The sequence below is a fragment of the Lotus japonicus genome, chromosome 1 (genome assembly GCF_012489685.1).
Source record: "Lotus japonicus ecotype B-129 chromosome 1, LjGifu_v1.2".
NCBI lineage: Eukaryota > Viridiplantae > Streptophyta > Magnoliopsida > Fabales > Fabaceae > Lotus > Lotus japonicus.
This window is the reverse complement of record NC_080041.1, coordinates 81623879-81636705: the sequence shown is the minus strand read 5'-3', so window position 1 is coordinate 81636705 and position 12827 is coordinate 81623879. Positions and strand designations below refer to the sequence as shown.

Genomic DNA, 12827 nt, shown 5'->3' with positions numbered 1-12827 from the left:
GCAAAAGCAACGCGCGTTTTCAGTCTTCAACGCTATGCCAAACAGAGCCTTAGTTGAAGTATAAATAATCATTATGTATGATTATTAAAATTATTGTTTAATTTATAAATATTTTTTAGTTTTGAAATATTTATTTTCTGCTGTTTATAAAAAAATAAATAAAATACTACTTTTTTTTGAAAGTAATAAAATACTACTTAAAATCATTTAACTTTTCAAAATCAAAATATTTTTCATGAACAAGCCGTTGAGGATAAGATAAACCACCAACACGTGGTTGATTCAACTGTAAATGTTTGTTTAGGGGGCGTTTGTTACAAGTTATCAAAAATCATACCCGGGTAAGTGGATTCCCAGGAATATTATGATGAGAATGTTATTTCCGGACATCTTTTAAAAAAGTGTTTGGTTGATAAATTCAATTCTCAGGTATGTTTTTAAAATTGATTTAATTAAAATATTTAAAAATATAAAATTTGAAATAAAAATTATAGTTAGTGGGAAATAACTTCCATTCCCAATGCAAGATAGCCATCCTTGAAGCCAGGAATCCTGAGTTGCTGAAATGAACTAAAATCTTTTCCCAGGGAATGTCCCATGCCTGGGTATCTTTTTTCCTAATCTTATATCAAACAAAGGAATCTGCATTCCCACACCCATCATTCCCGGGAATGTTTTACATACCCATGTAACAAACGCCCCCTTAGTTCTCTAGTATTGTACATAGGGGAGAACCTAATATGCACCACCTACTTTGACTGGGTATAGCAGGTCAACACATTATATTTTTTAAGAAAAAACATCATTAAAAATTTGTTATATATTAAATATCTTTAAAAAAAGATGTGTTGACCTGTTATAGTAGGTTAAAAAAAGTGGTCTAAAATTAGACCACTTTAAAAGTGGTCCACATTAGGGGTCACCTGTACATACATAGAAACAAAAATCTATTGGAAGAGTTATTAGCTAGATCAAAACATGGATGTTCACGAAAAAAATGTTGATGTATGAAAAACCATATAATGTGATTAGAGTTTTTGTCCTTTAAGAAATTGATTTGAGATTTAAATCTCAACTTTTATAAATGAAAAATCTTCTTAATCAGTTCTCTATCGCTTACATTGTGTTTGTTTGGAGGTGATTTTGGTATAGAAAAAGAGGGAAGGGAGAATTAGGCAAGAGATGTGGGCTTCTCACTCGTTCGCAAAATATCTTATTTCTTGTAGTATTGGTAGATATCTTACAAAGGGAGAGGAACTAAGATGCCCAATTTGATCTTTGATCCCTGATGAGAAAATTCATGTTTCGCACCTGCTCATGTCATTCATTTATTTATTTTTACCTTTATTTCCTTATCAAATCCAACTACCAGTACCACTTATGTTATACTCCCTCCGTTCCTTTTTAAGTGTCATTCTAGTAAAAAACCCTCCAACCAAGATAGTGAGTTATTGGAGGTTTTTTTTTTCCATTCTACCCTCTCACATCCTAATCATGAAGTTATAAAGTTTTCAAACCAAAATAGTGGATAATTAATTTTTTGTTCCACTCTTTCTCATATCATTAAACTATTTATCATTTTCCCCTCTATAGTAGCAATAAAAAATTATAATCTCCCTCCAAATTTTAATGTTAACACCTTTTTTTTATGTAACTTTGAAAACTCTTTTGGGTACTTTCATTTGAATTTAATTTTCACTTACTAGACAAGACTTTAAATTGATGAAGTGAGAATTTAATTTTCACTTACTAGTAAGGGTATAATTGACAAAATATACCTTAAAATATCAAAACGACAGTTAAATAGGAACAAAAAAATTCTTCTAAAACGACACTTAAAAAGAAACGGAGGGAGTATATAATATATAATTCAGTAAAAATATCCTTTTACATGAAACTAATTTTCTCTCATTTCATATCTATTTAACTTAATGAAATAAGATTTTTTTTGAAAGTACTAAATGAAAGAAGATTATAAACAAGTGTATTTATTTTTTCTTTTATTTTCTATTTATGTCATAATAAACAATCTTTAAAACCTACTATATTTTTTCACATTTTTCTCACTACTTATCTTCTCACTTTCCCTTTTTATTTTTCTCATCGAACAAATAAAGCATTAGCAATTTAATTTAGCATCCTATGGTCAGCACTTAGCAATATTAGCAATATTTTTTTGAAAATATTAGCAATATTGATTCGTAACATTTGGTGTAAATTTGATCGTTTTGCCGAGTGAGGTAATTAAATACACGCTTTCTTGTCTGGTTCCTACGTGTCCTGGAACATATTCAGCTGGAAAGGCCTGCGTGATGACGCGATCATGGTATGTTGTATGCATTTCGTAATTAAAACTTAAAAGTATAATATTATATGCTGCATATTTTAAAAATGAAATCCTTACATCAACGCAATAGTATGTTTTAAAAGTAACAATTAATTAACCTATAATATGACATTTTTATAATTTTACATCAACGCAGTAGAACATTGTAACTAATGAATGAGTAAAAATGATATATATTTAAATTTCTTTTTTTTTGAAAAAAAAAGAGTTAGCCCAGTGACGGATCCAGAAATTTTATATAGTGAGGGAAATATATATATATATATATAAATTTGTAATAAAAAATTAACACATTTTATTAGAAGTGAAGACATTTTTTTACCAAATGAGACATAAGTGAAGACATTTTTTACCAAATGGGTTATCAAAAACAACATACTTTTACTACTCAAATGAGGGCATTTAGCAATGTGGAACACAAGTGAGGGCATTTAGCAATGTGGAATATAAGTGAGAGCAATTTTTATCAAATGAATCATAAAAAACCACATACTTTTACTACTCAAATTTTTTTCTAATGTATTTTTCCATATTTAAGTGAGGGCACTTGCCCTCATAGTCCACAACTTGTATCCGTCCCTGAGTTAGCAACATGTTAGTTTTCTGTGAAAAATACCGGTGAGAAAAAAAAATACATTACTCCATATTGTAACCGACGACCAACTGCAGTAAAATGTTGGTCCTCGTTTGGTCCAATCTAATCGTGTTTTTCAAGTTTGATGGCTCTTTGATTTTTCTTGCAATCCATAAGGGTGGCATAAAAGTCATTTTCAAACGTGAAAAAAGTCACGAATTAAAGTCCAAAATGAGAAAAAACATTATTTTACTTTTAAATGCATGTAGCTAATATTCCATTCCAAAATCAATTCCACCAAAGAAAGATCAAAATACTAAAACAGAACAAAACATATATATTGTTCCGGTAGGGAACCTTAGACGTGGGCTAATCAAACTGAGAGCAAGCGAAGTAAATGAAAACTAAGAAAATTGCGTGAAATGATAGGTCCCCCACCGCTTGGGCGGTGCTTGTTATTTATAGCTTGAGTTTTAATCCGATTGGATCATGGGTTACCCGGCCCATTTAGTACATAAGTTCGGTCAGCCCAATTATTAGTTACATTGATCCGTCCATACCAGACCACAAGCCCTCAAGACACTAAGACTTAGTATAAGGCGAATGTATCTTTAATAAGCCCTCAAACGCTAAATCATATACAATGCCAAAAAGGCGAGTAAATTCTGATGCCTGTAAATTTTGATAAAACAGATAACGATAATCATCCTTACGTGTTGAATCAGGCTTGTCAGTTCTCCTCAGCTGTCACTTCACGTGCCCTTACCATGGCAAATTTCAAAATCATTATTATTTTACCTGTCATGAGTACATCAAGGAGATATCTGCAAATACTTGGGAACTTGTGTCACAAATGCTATCATGCGTCTTTAAAGCTCCCTAATATCATCATCAAAGTACACACATAAATATGATTTAACAATTAAATTCGCATACAAAAAGTCACAACTTTTTCTCGATGTACACCTCCCCAGATCAAGGCACCCCCCTACTTTATGAAATTTTTACTCGTCTTTGAAACGTCACGTCTAATTGACTAAAGCGTCCTTTCAATTCAAAATCATCACTGATCACATCCCTTCGAAATCAGATCTTGGACCAACGTGCCCCCTGAATCCAAACGTCAAACTCCATTCCTTGAGTACACATGCAAAAGGACGCGTCTGCTTAGCATTTAATGCCATAGTTAACTCACCCTTTCAACTCACCTTTTCACCTTCTCTTACCCTTCTATATAAAGTCTAACACTTTTCCCCTTTCTTCACACTTTACTTTCACATCTCTTACCTATATTCTCTCTAATCACTCATCGTAGTGGAAACCTTGCTATTTTCCTACCGAGTTCGCTCAACCTTCAACACTTCTCCCTGCATTCATCAACGACATTCCCAGAAATCGTCCAAGCCTCCATCCTTCTAAGGTAAATTTCACCCTCTCTTCTTCTTTTAACTTTTTGCATTTCTACTTATGCGTTTGAACTTCTGAGCCCCTAATGAACATCTTATCCTACTGAACCCAGAAACCCAACAACAATGTTTTACATTTCAAACCCAGAAAATCAAACCTAATTTCTCTCTTCATCTCACACTTTGAAACTTCTACTTTCAGGAACCCTTTAAAAATGGTCACTAAACGTACACGTAAAGAAGCTCCTGCCTCTACCACTCCGTCTTCCATTGATTCTCTATGGGTTTCTAGCAAAATCAAAAAACAATTTTCGAAAATTTGTACCCCAAAAGCTGTCATTGATTTAGTCACTAAATACAACTTTAGGAAAGATGGCCTAGATGCCCACCTGGACATAATTCCCTGCGCCCCTGATGAACCATGTTGCTTTGGGGAAACAGATGGTCAAGGGCGAAACTTCACCTATCTATTTGAAAGTTTATTCTCCGATCTAAAATACGACCTGCCATTCTCTGACTTTACCTGCTCTGTACTAACCCTTTTAAACGTTGTCCCTACTCAGCTCCATGGCAACGCCTGGGCTTACTTAAAAGCTTTTGAAGTCCTGTGTCAAACCTTACACATTATACCCACCAGCAACAAATTTTTTTACGTTTTTGAAACATGTGGACGAAATGTGAGGGGCGAATATGTCTCACTTGCCACCGCTAGGGGTTTAGGATTATTCACCTTGTACAAAAGCCATTACAAACACTTCAAAGGTAAATTTTTTAAACTTCGCGAGTCTGCCGCCTGCAAAGACATATTTTATTTCGCCGATGGAAGCCCAAAATTTCCCTTCTATTGGACGAACCAATACGAGGGCATCATCAAAATTCCCGATGATGCTCTTACCCCAGAGGAACTAGTAGATTGCCAACTTCTATCTGGCCTAGGCTTGAACCTTAAAGATTTTATGGTTGCTCTCTCTAAGAATGCAGTGGGTAAATACATTGGTAAGGCATCTTAACTTGTTTCGCCCCTTTCTTAAATGGTATAAGAAGCCTTTCTTAAGTTCTAATTCTTTTTCACTTATTCGTAGGAACAATGGCTCGCCTAACTGAGGAAGACATCCTTCGATTCCGCCACGAGCAACAAGCTGCTCGTGAAAAGAGGAATCCTTCCAAATCACTTGCTGATCAGGACACTAGTCATTCCGGTACCGAAACGGGTCGCCCTACTAAGAAGAAGAAGAAGAGCGAGGATCCGGCTTCCGTCAAAAGCAAAATCACCAACCAAACTTCTCTGGAACAATTCATGGGCAAAAGCGGTGCTCTTGAGGCAAACAAAGGTTGTTCGTCAAGCGGTCCGCCCCCTAGCTAGAAAAATCTCTTGAAGGAATTTGAAGAACTATCCAAGATTGACTTCAACTCCCTTGTGGAGACAAATTTAGCTTTTGAGGCGGATCGAGAAAAGATGAGAAAGATTGGCTTGAAGGAAGCTTGTCAGGCCATGATGACAAAAGGCTTAGAGATTGCTGCTATCTCCAAGATGATCGACTTAGAATCTGCTGGGTTTGACGGTCTCGCCAACACCAAACTTGTTGAAGAAAAAGAGAAAGAAATTGAAAAAATGAAGGCTACCATGAAGTTGTTGGACAAATCCAACAAAGCCAATGAGAAGAAAGCAGCTGATTTGGCTTTAGAGATTGAGAATGCGAAGAAGACTGCTGAAGGTTACAAAGCTTCTGTTCAAGCATTGACCGAAGAGAATGACTAAGTGAAACCTGATCTCGCCCAAATTACTACCGTGCATAACCAAACTCTGGACGAGAATTCTAAAATGAAAACAGAAATTGCTGAATTACAATGCTCTGTTCTGGATCAATTTGAGGCTGGTTTCGCCAAAGCACTGAGTCAAATCTCCTTCCTCAATCCTGATCTGGCGATCAACTTGGAGGGTTCAAACCCTTATGCTCGTATCGTGGATGGAAAACTGATCAGCCCGGATAACGCGGATGGGAAAGGAGAAGAAGAAGAAGAAGAAGAAGAAGAAGAAGAAGAAGAAGAAGAAGAAGAAGAAGAAAAGAATGAAGAAGAGAATGTCAACACCAAAGAAGGAGAAGGAGAAAACCACTAGTTACAAGCCTTGTTCCTTTTCCTTTTTTAGCAAATTATGTAAAAGACATCCGGTCTCTTTAATTTCCGTCCCTTTATTTTCTTTTCTTTCATGTACCGAACTTTTCCCTTAACGTAATGAATTTCCTTTCAGCATTACATGAGTGCCTCACATTCTAATTGTTTCGCCTAAAAACCCACATATATTATAATTGTTTCGCCTAAAACCTAAAACTTTCGTAACTTCAATAATAACATTACCCCTTATTCACCCAAACAATTACCACAATAACTAATTCTATGACTAAGCATAACTTTACTTAGTCATCCAAGTTATCATATAACTTCAAAACATAACTTAACGTAAATGTCATTTACTAACCTTTTCATCAAAATCGATTCGCCTTCATCATTAGTCGAGCACATTGCCTTCACATTTTACCGTACATAGTAAAATACTCTTGAGTGAATCTCTTAAATGTGGTAAAGTTTAAACTTAATCAACTACTTTGGAATCATAAGGCCTTTGTGTGTATAACTTAGTCAAATTTTCATTTTTGACATAGTTATTCATGGAAATCAAAGTCACAATATTTGATTTCAGTAATGTGCTCGCGTGGAGACTTGTGCTTAGTTTGGACAAGCTTAAATCCAATTTAAGGCTGTGCTTATGAATTCGTGGTCAAATGCTCTTGTTTTAAGAGACTTACTCTTTTCTCAATTGTCTGACGTCGCCCAATTGATAGACCTTAGTTGATAAGTTTCCGCTATGGGGAAAGGAAATAAATAAAATGTTACGCCCTTGAACACTTTAAAAAGGTTATGCCTCGTTAAAAACTCTCCCGCCTGGGGTAGAGAAAAGAGTGCATACCTGTTATTCATTAATAGTTGATACCTCGTTAAAAACTCTTCCGCCTGGGGTAAAGAAAAGAGTGCATCAAATTTAGTCTTACACAACAAACATAGTCTTAAACGATACAAAGAACAAACATAGTCTTCAACACACACAAACTGAAACAACGAAATATAGTCTTAGACACACACAAACTGAACCAAACTGTACAACACAAAGCAAACTGGACGAACACCCTGCACTTCAACTGTAATAGTAACGGAGATGTTGTGCGTTCCAAGCCCTTGGAACCCTTCGCCCAGATAATTCCTCCAAATGATAAGCCCCTTGACCAAGCTCTCGAAGAATCCTGTAAGGTCCTTCCCAATTAGGTGATAACTTCGAATCATCAGGTCCCTTTGCCTTTCTACGCAGCACCAAATCACCAACTTTCATTTGCCTCATTACCACTCTGGAATTGTATCGCCTTTCAGACCTATGTTTTACCATTGCTTGCCTCAGACGAACTTCTGCTTGCGTTTCCACTGCCAAATTGAGATCAACCAGTCTATTCATGTCATTCTGGTCTTCATTATAAGTCGCCACCCTGAAAGTTACATCTTGCAACTCTGCTGGGATCATAGCATCTACCCCATAAGTCAACTTGAAAGGTGATTCGCCAGTAGTTGATTGAGGGGTAGTATTATAAGCCCAAATTACCGTGATCAACTCTTCAGCCCACAATCCTTTAGCTTCGCCTAGCCGCTTCCTAATTCCATTAAGAATGACTTTATTCGCTGACTCTACCTGACCATTTGTCTGAGGGTGCTCAACTGAGGCGAAGCGCATTTCAATTCTCATTTCTGCGCAAAAATTCTTCACGCTCCTGCTAGTAAACTGTGTTCCATTATCTGAGACGATAGTTGCTGGTACGCCAAACCTGCAAATCAATTTTCTCCAATAAAACTTTCTGACTTTTTCTGCTGTTATCTTCGCCGTTGATTCCGCCTCAATCCACTTAGTGAAGTAGTCTACCGCAACCAAAATAAATCTAATCTGAGAACCTGCTGGAGTAAATGGTCCCAGAATATCCACTCCCCACATTGCAAATGACCACGATGAACTAATTGAACTAAGAGTTTCAGGTGGCGCCCTATGTAAATCTGCATAAATTTGACATTTTTCACACTTCTTCACATATTTCATACAGTCCCCTCTTAAAGTTGGCCAATAGAACCCTGCTCTGAGCACTTTCGCCGCCAAAGATCTGCCTCCCACATGACCTGCACACACACCTTCATGAACTTCAAACATGATTCTTTCCGCCTCCTCTTTAGAGACACATCTCAATAAAGGCACTCCAATCCCTCTTCTGTACAATTGATCGCCCAGCAATGTGTAATGACTTGCCTCGCGAACTTGATCTTTAGAAAATTTCAGCACATCAGAGCCTTCTGCTTCCAAACACTTTTTGATACGCCCCATCCAATCTGAATCCGCTAAAGTCAACACCATCATTGTCTCATCCTCTTCGATACTTGGGCTGCTCAAAACCTCCTGGATGACTGACTTATTGTTCCCCGGCTTCTTGGTACTTGCTAACTTTGACAGAATATCCGCCCTTGTATTTTCCTCCCTCGGAACATAATTGACCTGCACTTTGCCTATCTGCTTTATCAATCCTTGAGCTTTCAGTAAATACTTAGCCAGCTGTGCGTCTTTCGCCTGATATTCACCTTGAATTTGCCTGGAAACTATCTGAGAATCCGTTTTAATCATTATGCTCTTGACTCCCATCTCGATCGCCAACTTCAATCCGGCAATTATAGCCTCATACTCTGCCTGATTATTACTGGCTTTGAAGTCAAACTTAAGTGACTGTTCAACTGTCACGCCTCCTGGTCCTTCTAGAATTATTTCGGCTTCGCTTCCCTTGATATTGGATGAACCATCCACAGACAAACTCCATTCTCCAACTTCCATAGTTTTCTCACTGGAAGACATTTCATTGACAAAATCCACCAACACCTGTGCTTTAACCAAAACTTTCCTTTCAAAAGTAATTTCAAATTCTGACAACTCAACAGCCCAGGAAACCATTCTTCCAGCCAAATCAGGCTTTTGTAAAACTTGGCGAAGTGGCAAGTCAGTTTTTACCACAATTGGAAAGCCTTGAAAATAAGGTCTTAATTTCCTGGCGGATATGATTAAAGCTAATGCAACCTTTTCAATTTTTTGGTATCTAACCTCAGCTCCTTGAAGAGCATGACTCACAAAATATATGATCCTCAAATCATCTTTATTCTCTTGCAGCAAAACTCAACTAACTGCATTATCAGATATGGAAATAAACAGTGACAGTGAAATACCTGGAATTGGTTTGGCTAAAGTTGGCGGACTGGACAAATGATCCTTCAAGCTTTTGAACGCCTCTTCACATTCTTCAGTCCACTGAAAAGCTTTGTTCTTCCTTAAACATTGAAAAAATGGTGCTGATTTTTCTCCAGAACACGGAAGAAACCTGGACAAAGCTGCTATCCTTCCCGTTAATTTCTGCACCTTCTTAACTGAGGTTGGACTCTGCATGTAAAATATCGCCTTACACTTATCAGGATTTGCCTCAATTCCTCTCTTTGTGATCATGAAGCCCAAGAACTTCCCGCTTTGAATCCCAAACGAACATTTTTCTGGGTTAAGTCTCATGTTGTGCTTCCTTAGCTCGCCAAACGCCTCTTCAAGATCAGAACAGTGTGCCATCATTTCCTCTGACTTGACCACCATGTCATCCACATAAATCTCCATGTTCCGCCCCACCTGTTTGTCAAACACCTTATCCATCAGCCTCTGGTATGTTGCTCCCGCATTCTTCAATCCAAACGACATAGTCTGATAACAATAATTCGCCTGATTAGTCATAAAAGCTGTCTTCTCTTCGTCTGGCTGATACATTCTTATCTGATGATACCCTGAGTATGCATCCATGAGGCTAAGCATTCCGAATCCAGAAGCCCTATCCACAAGCTTATCAATGTTCGGTAAAGGATAAGAATCCTTAGGACAATGCTTGTTCAAATCTGTATAATCTGTGCACATTCGCCACTTTCCATTAGCCTTCTTCACCATTACCACATTCGCCAACCATGTCGGATACTTAACCTCCCTAATGAATCCAGCTTCCAGTAACTTGTTGGTTCCACCTTCACTGCCTCTGCCTTTTCCTCGCCCATCTTTCTTTTGAATTGAATAATAGGTTTCGCCCCGGAATTTAAAGCTAATTTGTGACAAATAAATTCCGGATCGATTCCCGGAAGATCCCTTGCACTCCATGCAAATAAATCCATAATCTCAGATAACAACTTTACCAACTTGCTATCCTGACTTGTTGTTAAATTAACACCGACTTTCAAGTTTCGCTCACCAATCTGGATCGCCTTAGTTTCCTCTTCTGATGTCATCTTGTGCTCAATGAATCCATCACGAGGATCCAAACTAACGTCTGTCTGATCTACATTCACCTCATATACCCGATGCCCCTCTTTCACTGCCTTCTTTCCCAAATGTCCATACTGCTTGAAACTTTATGAATAACACTTTTTAGCAACCACTTGATCAGCCTTTAAAACTCCAACTCCTCCTTTGCTCAACGGATACTTAGCTGTTAAGTGTCGTGTTGAAATGATCGCCCCCAATCTGTTTAGTGAAGGCCTCCCAATGAGTACATTATAAGGCGAAGTACATTTTACTACCAAAAACTTAATAGTAAATGTCTCCGCATTTTTCCCTTCTCCAAAGACAGTCTTCAACTCCACATACTTTCTCTCCAGAAAAACCCACCAAAGAACCATCATAAGGCAACAAATCAGATTCAGTTAGCCCCAATTTTTCAAAAGCATCTCCATAAATTAAATCTGCTGAACTCCCTTGATCCAACAATACCCTCTCAATTTCACACTCAGCGATCATCAACATCACCACAATTGGATCGTCTTCATGAGGCTGAACTCCCTCAAAATCTCGCACAGTAAAAGTTATATCGGGTTGATTGGTTGCCCAACTTCCCCAATCGTTAGAATAAACACCATTAATGGAATGAACGTACCTCTTACGAGCTGAATTAGTCATTCCTCCACCGCGAAATCCACCAAAAATAGAATGAATCCGCCCCTTCGCTTTCCCTTCTGATTGTCTGTTTTGACCATCACTCTCAACCTCTTTTCCATCTTCAGTTCGCCTTGTTGAAGTTCCTGCTTCGTCTGAATTGCTTCGTCCTTCAAGCTGTTTCATACACCCGGCCTTTACCAATTTATCTATCTCCTTCTTCAGAGTGAAACAATCATTGGTATTATGTCCTGAAATCCTATGATACTCACACCACTTCTTCTTATCCACATAACCTGTTGACGACTTTGGCTGCCGCGGAAAACGGATAACGTTCGCCTCCAGACACGTGTGTAAAGCTTCAGTCAAATTAACCGCCAAAGGTACTGCACGATCATTTTGATTCCGGGTCCACGTCATTGAATGTCCAGGCCCACGCACTCCATACGGCTGAGCACGATTTTTGAAATTAGAACGGTTATCAAATCGGCCGTCATAACGGTTGCGATTGTTATACCCTGCGTTGCCACGTTCAGTCCATCCTTTCGAATATTGATCCGCAACCGCTCCCTTCTTCGCCTCAAATTGCTGTTTCTACCCTGTAACCGCTGCATTTGGGCGGTTGTTTTTGATCTGATCGCTCTGCTCCTCCCTGATGTATCCTTGCACCCTTTCGCGTAAATGCGCCATTGTCTCCACAGGTTTTCTACTCAAATTGTTGTTTAAGCCACCCAGCTTCAAACCCAATTCAAAAGCTGCAATGCAGATTTCCGGCATTTTATCCTCCAAATGAACAGATAATTGATTGAAACGCCCCATGTAAGACTGCAAAGTCTCATTTGGTCCTTGACGAACATTGAGCAATGTCGCCGGAGTCACTTTTTGTGCACGACTGGTAGAAAATTGAGACAAGAATTTTGTAGATAACTCTGTGAAATTGACAATTGACCTTGAAGGCAAAGTTGTAAACCAAATCATCGCTGACTTCTTGAAAGTTGATGGCAGCATTTTGCACTTCAACGCATCTGATGCGCCTACAATAACCATTTTTGTGTTAAAATACACTAAATGGTCCTTTGGATCTGAGTCGCCATAATAAGAATCAAGCTTTAACGTCTTCAAATTATCTGGGACGGCGGTGTTCGCTATTTCCTCTGTGAAATGTTGAAAGTCCACCACCGTCTCAGCCATTCTTCGATCGCCCTCTCGTAACCCCTGAGTCTGATTGAGATCAGTAAGTTGATTTTGTAACTGTTGATTGTGTTGACGAAGTTCATTGAGATCATCCATGATCTGCTGAAGAACATCGGGAGGAACATCATTTTGTTGAACGTGATTCCTCTCTCCGTTCGCCCCGGATCGAGTCACCATTGCGGTGAAATACGAAGCCTAGGAAAGTATTCTTCGGCCCCACGGTGGGCGCCAATGTTCCGGTAGGGAACCTTAGACGTGGGCTAATCAAACTGAGAGCAA

The 12827-nt window shown here is 38.3% G+C and overlaps 1 protein-coding gene across 1 annotated transcript; it reads right to left on the bottom strand.

Moving 5' to 3' along the window:
- Window positions 1-6111: 6111 nt before the first annotated feature.
- Window positions 6112-9356, bottom strand: LOC130748057 (uncharacterized). The gene is made up of 3 exons (XM_057601147.1): window positions 9067-9356; window positions 7680-8025; window positions 6112-6144 (listed from the first exon to the last, which is right to left on the bottom strand). The coding sequence occupies exons 1-3, from the start codon at window positions 9354-9356 to the stop codon at window positions 6112-6114; spliced, it is 669 nt and encodes a 222-aa protein (XP_057457130.1).
- Between the last annotated feature and the right edge of the window lie 3471 nt (window positions 9357-12827).

Coding starts and splice junctions, on each gene's coding strand:
- LOC130748057 (XM_057601147.1), bottom strand. CDS start 9,356: ATGGTTTCCTGGGCTGTTGAGTTGTCAGAATTTGAAATTACTTTTGAA. Junction 8,026..9,066: donor GCTATAATTGCCGGATTGAA/GTTGGCGATCGA, acceptor TAATGGAATTAG/GAAGCGGCTAGGCGAAGCTA. Junction 6,145..7,679: donor ATTTGGTGCTGCGTAGAAAG/GCAAAGGGACCT, acceptor TTTTCATTTTAG/AATTCTCGTCCAGAGTTTGG.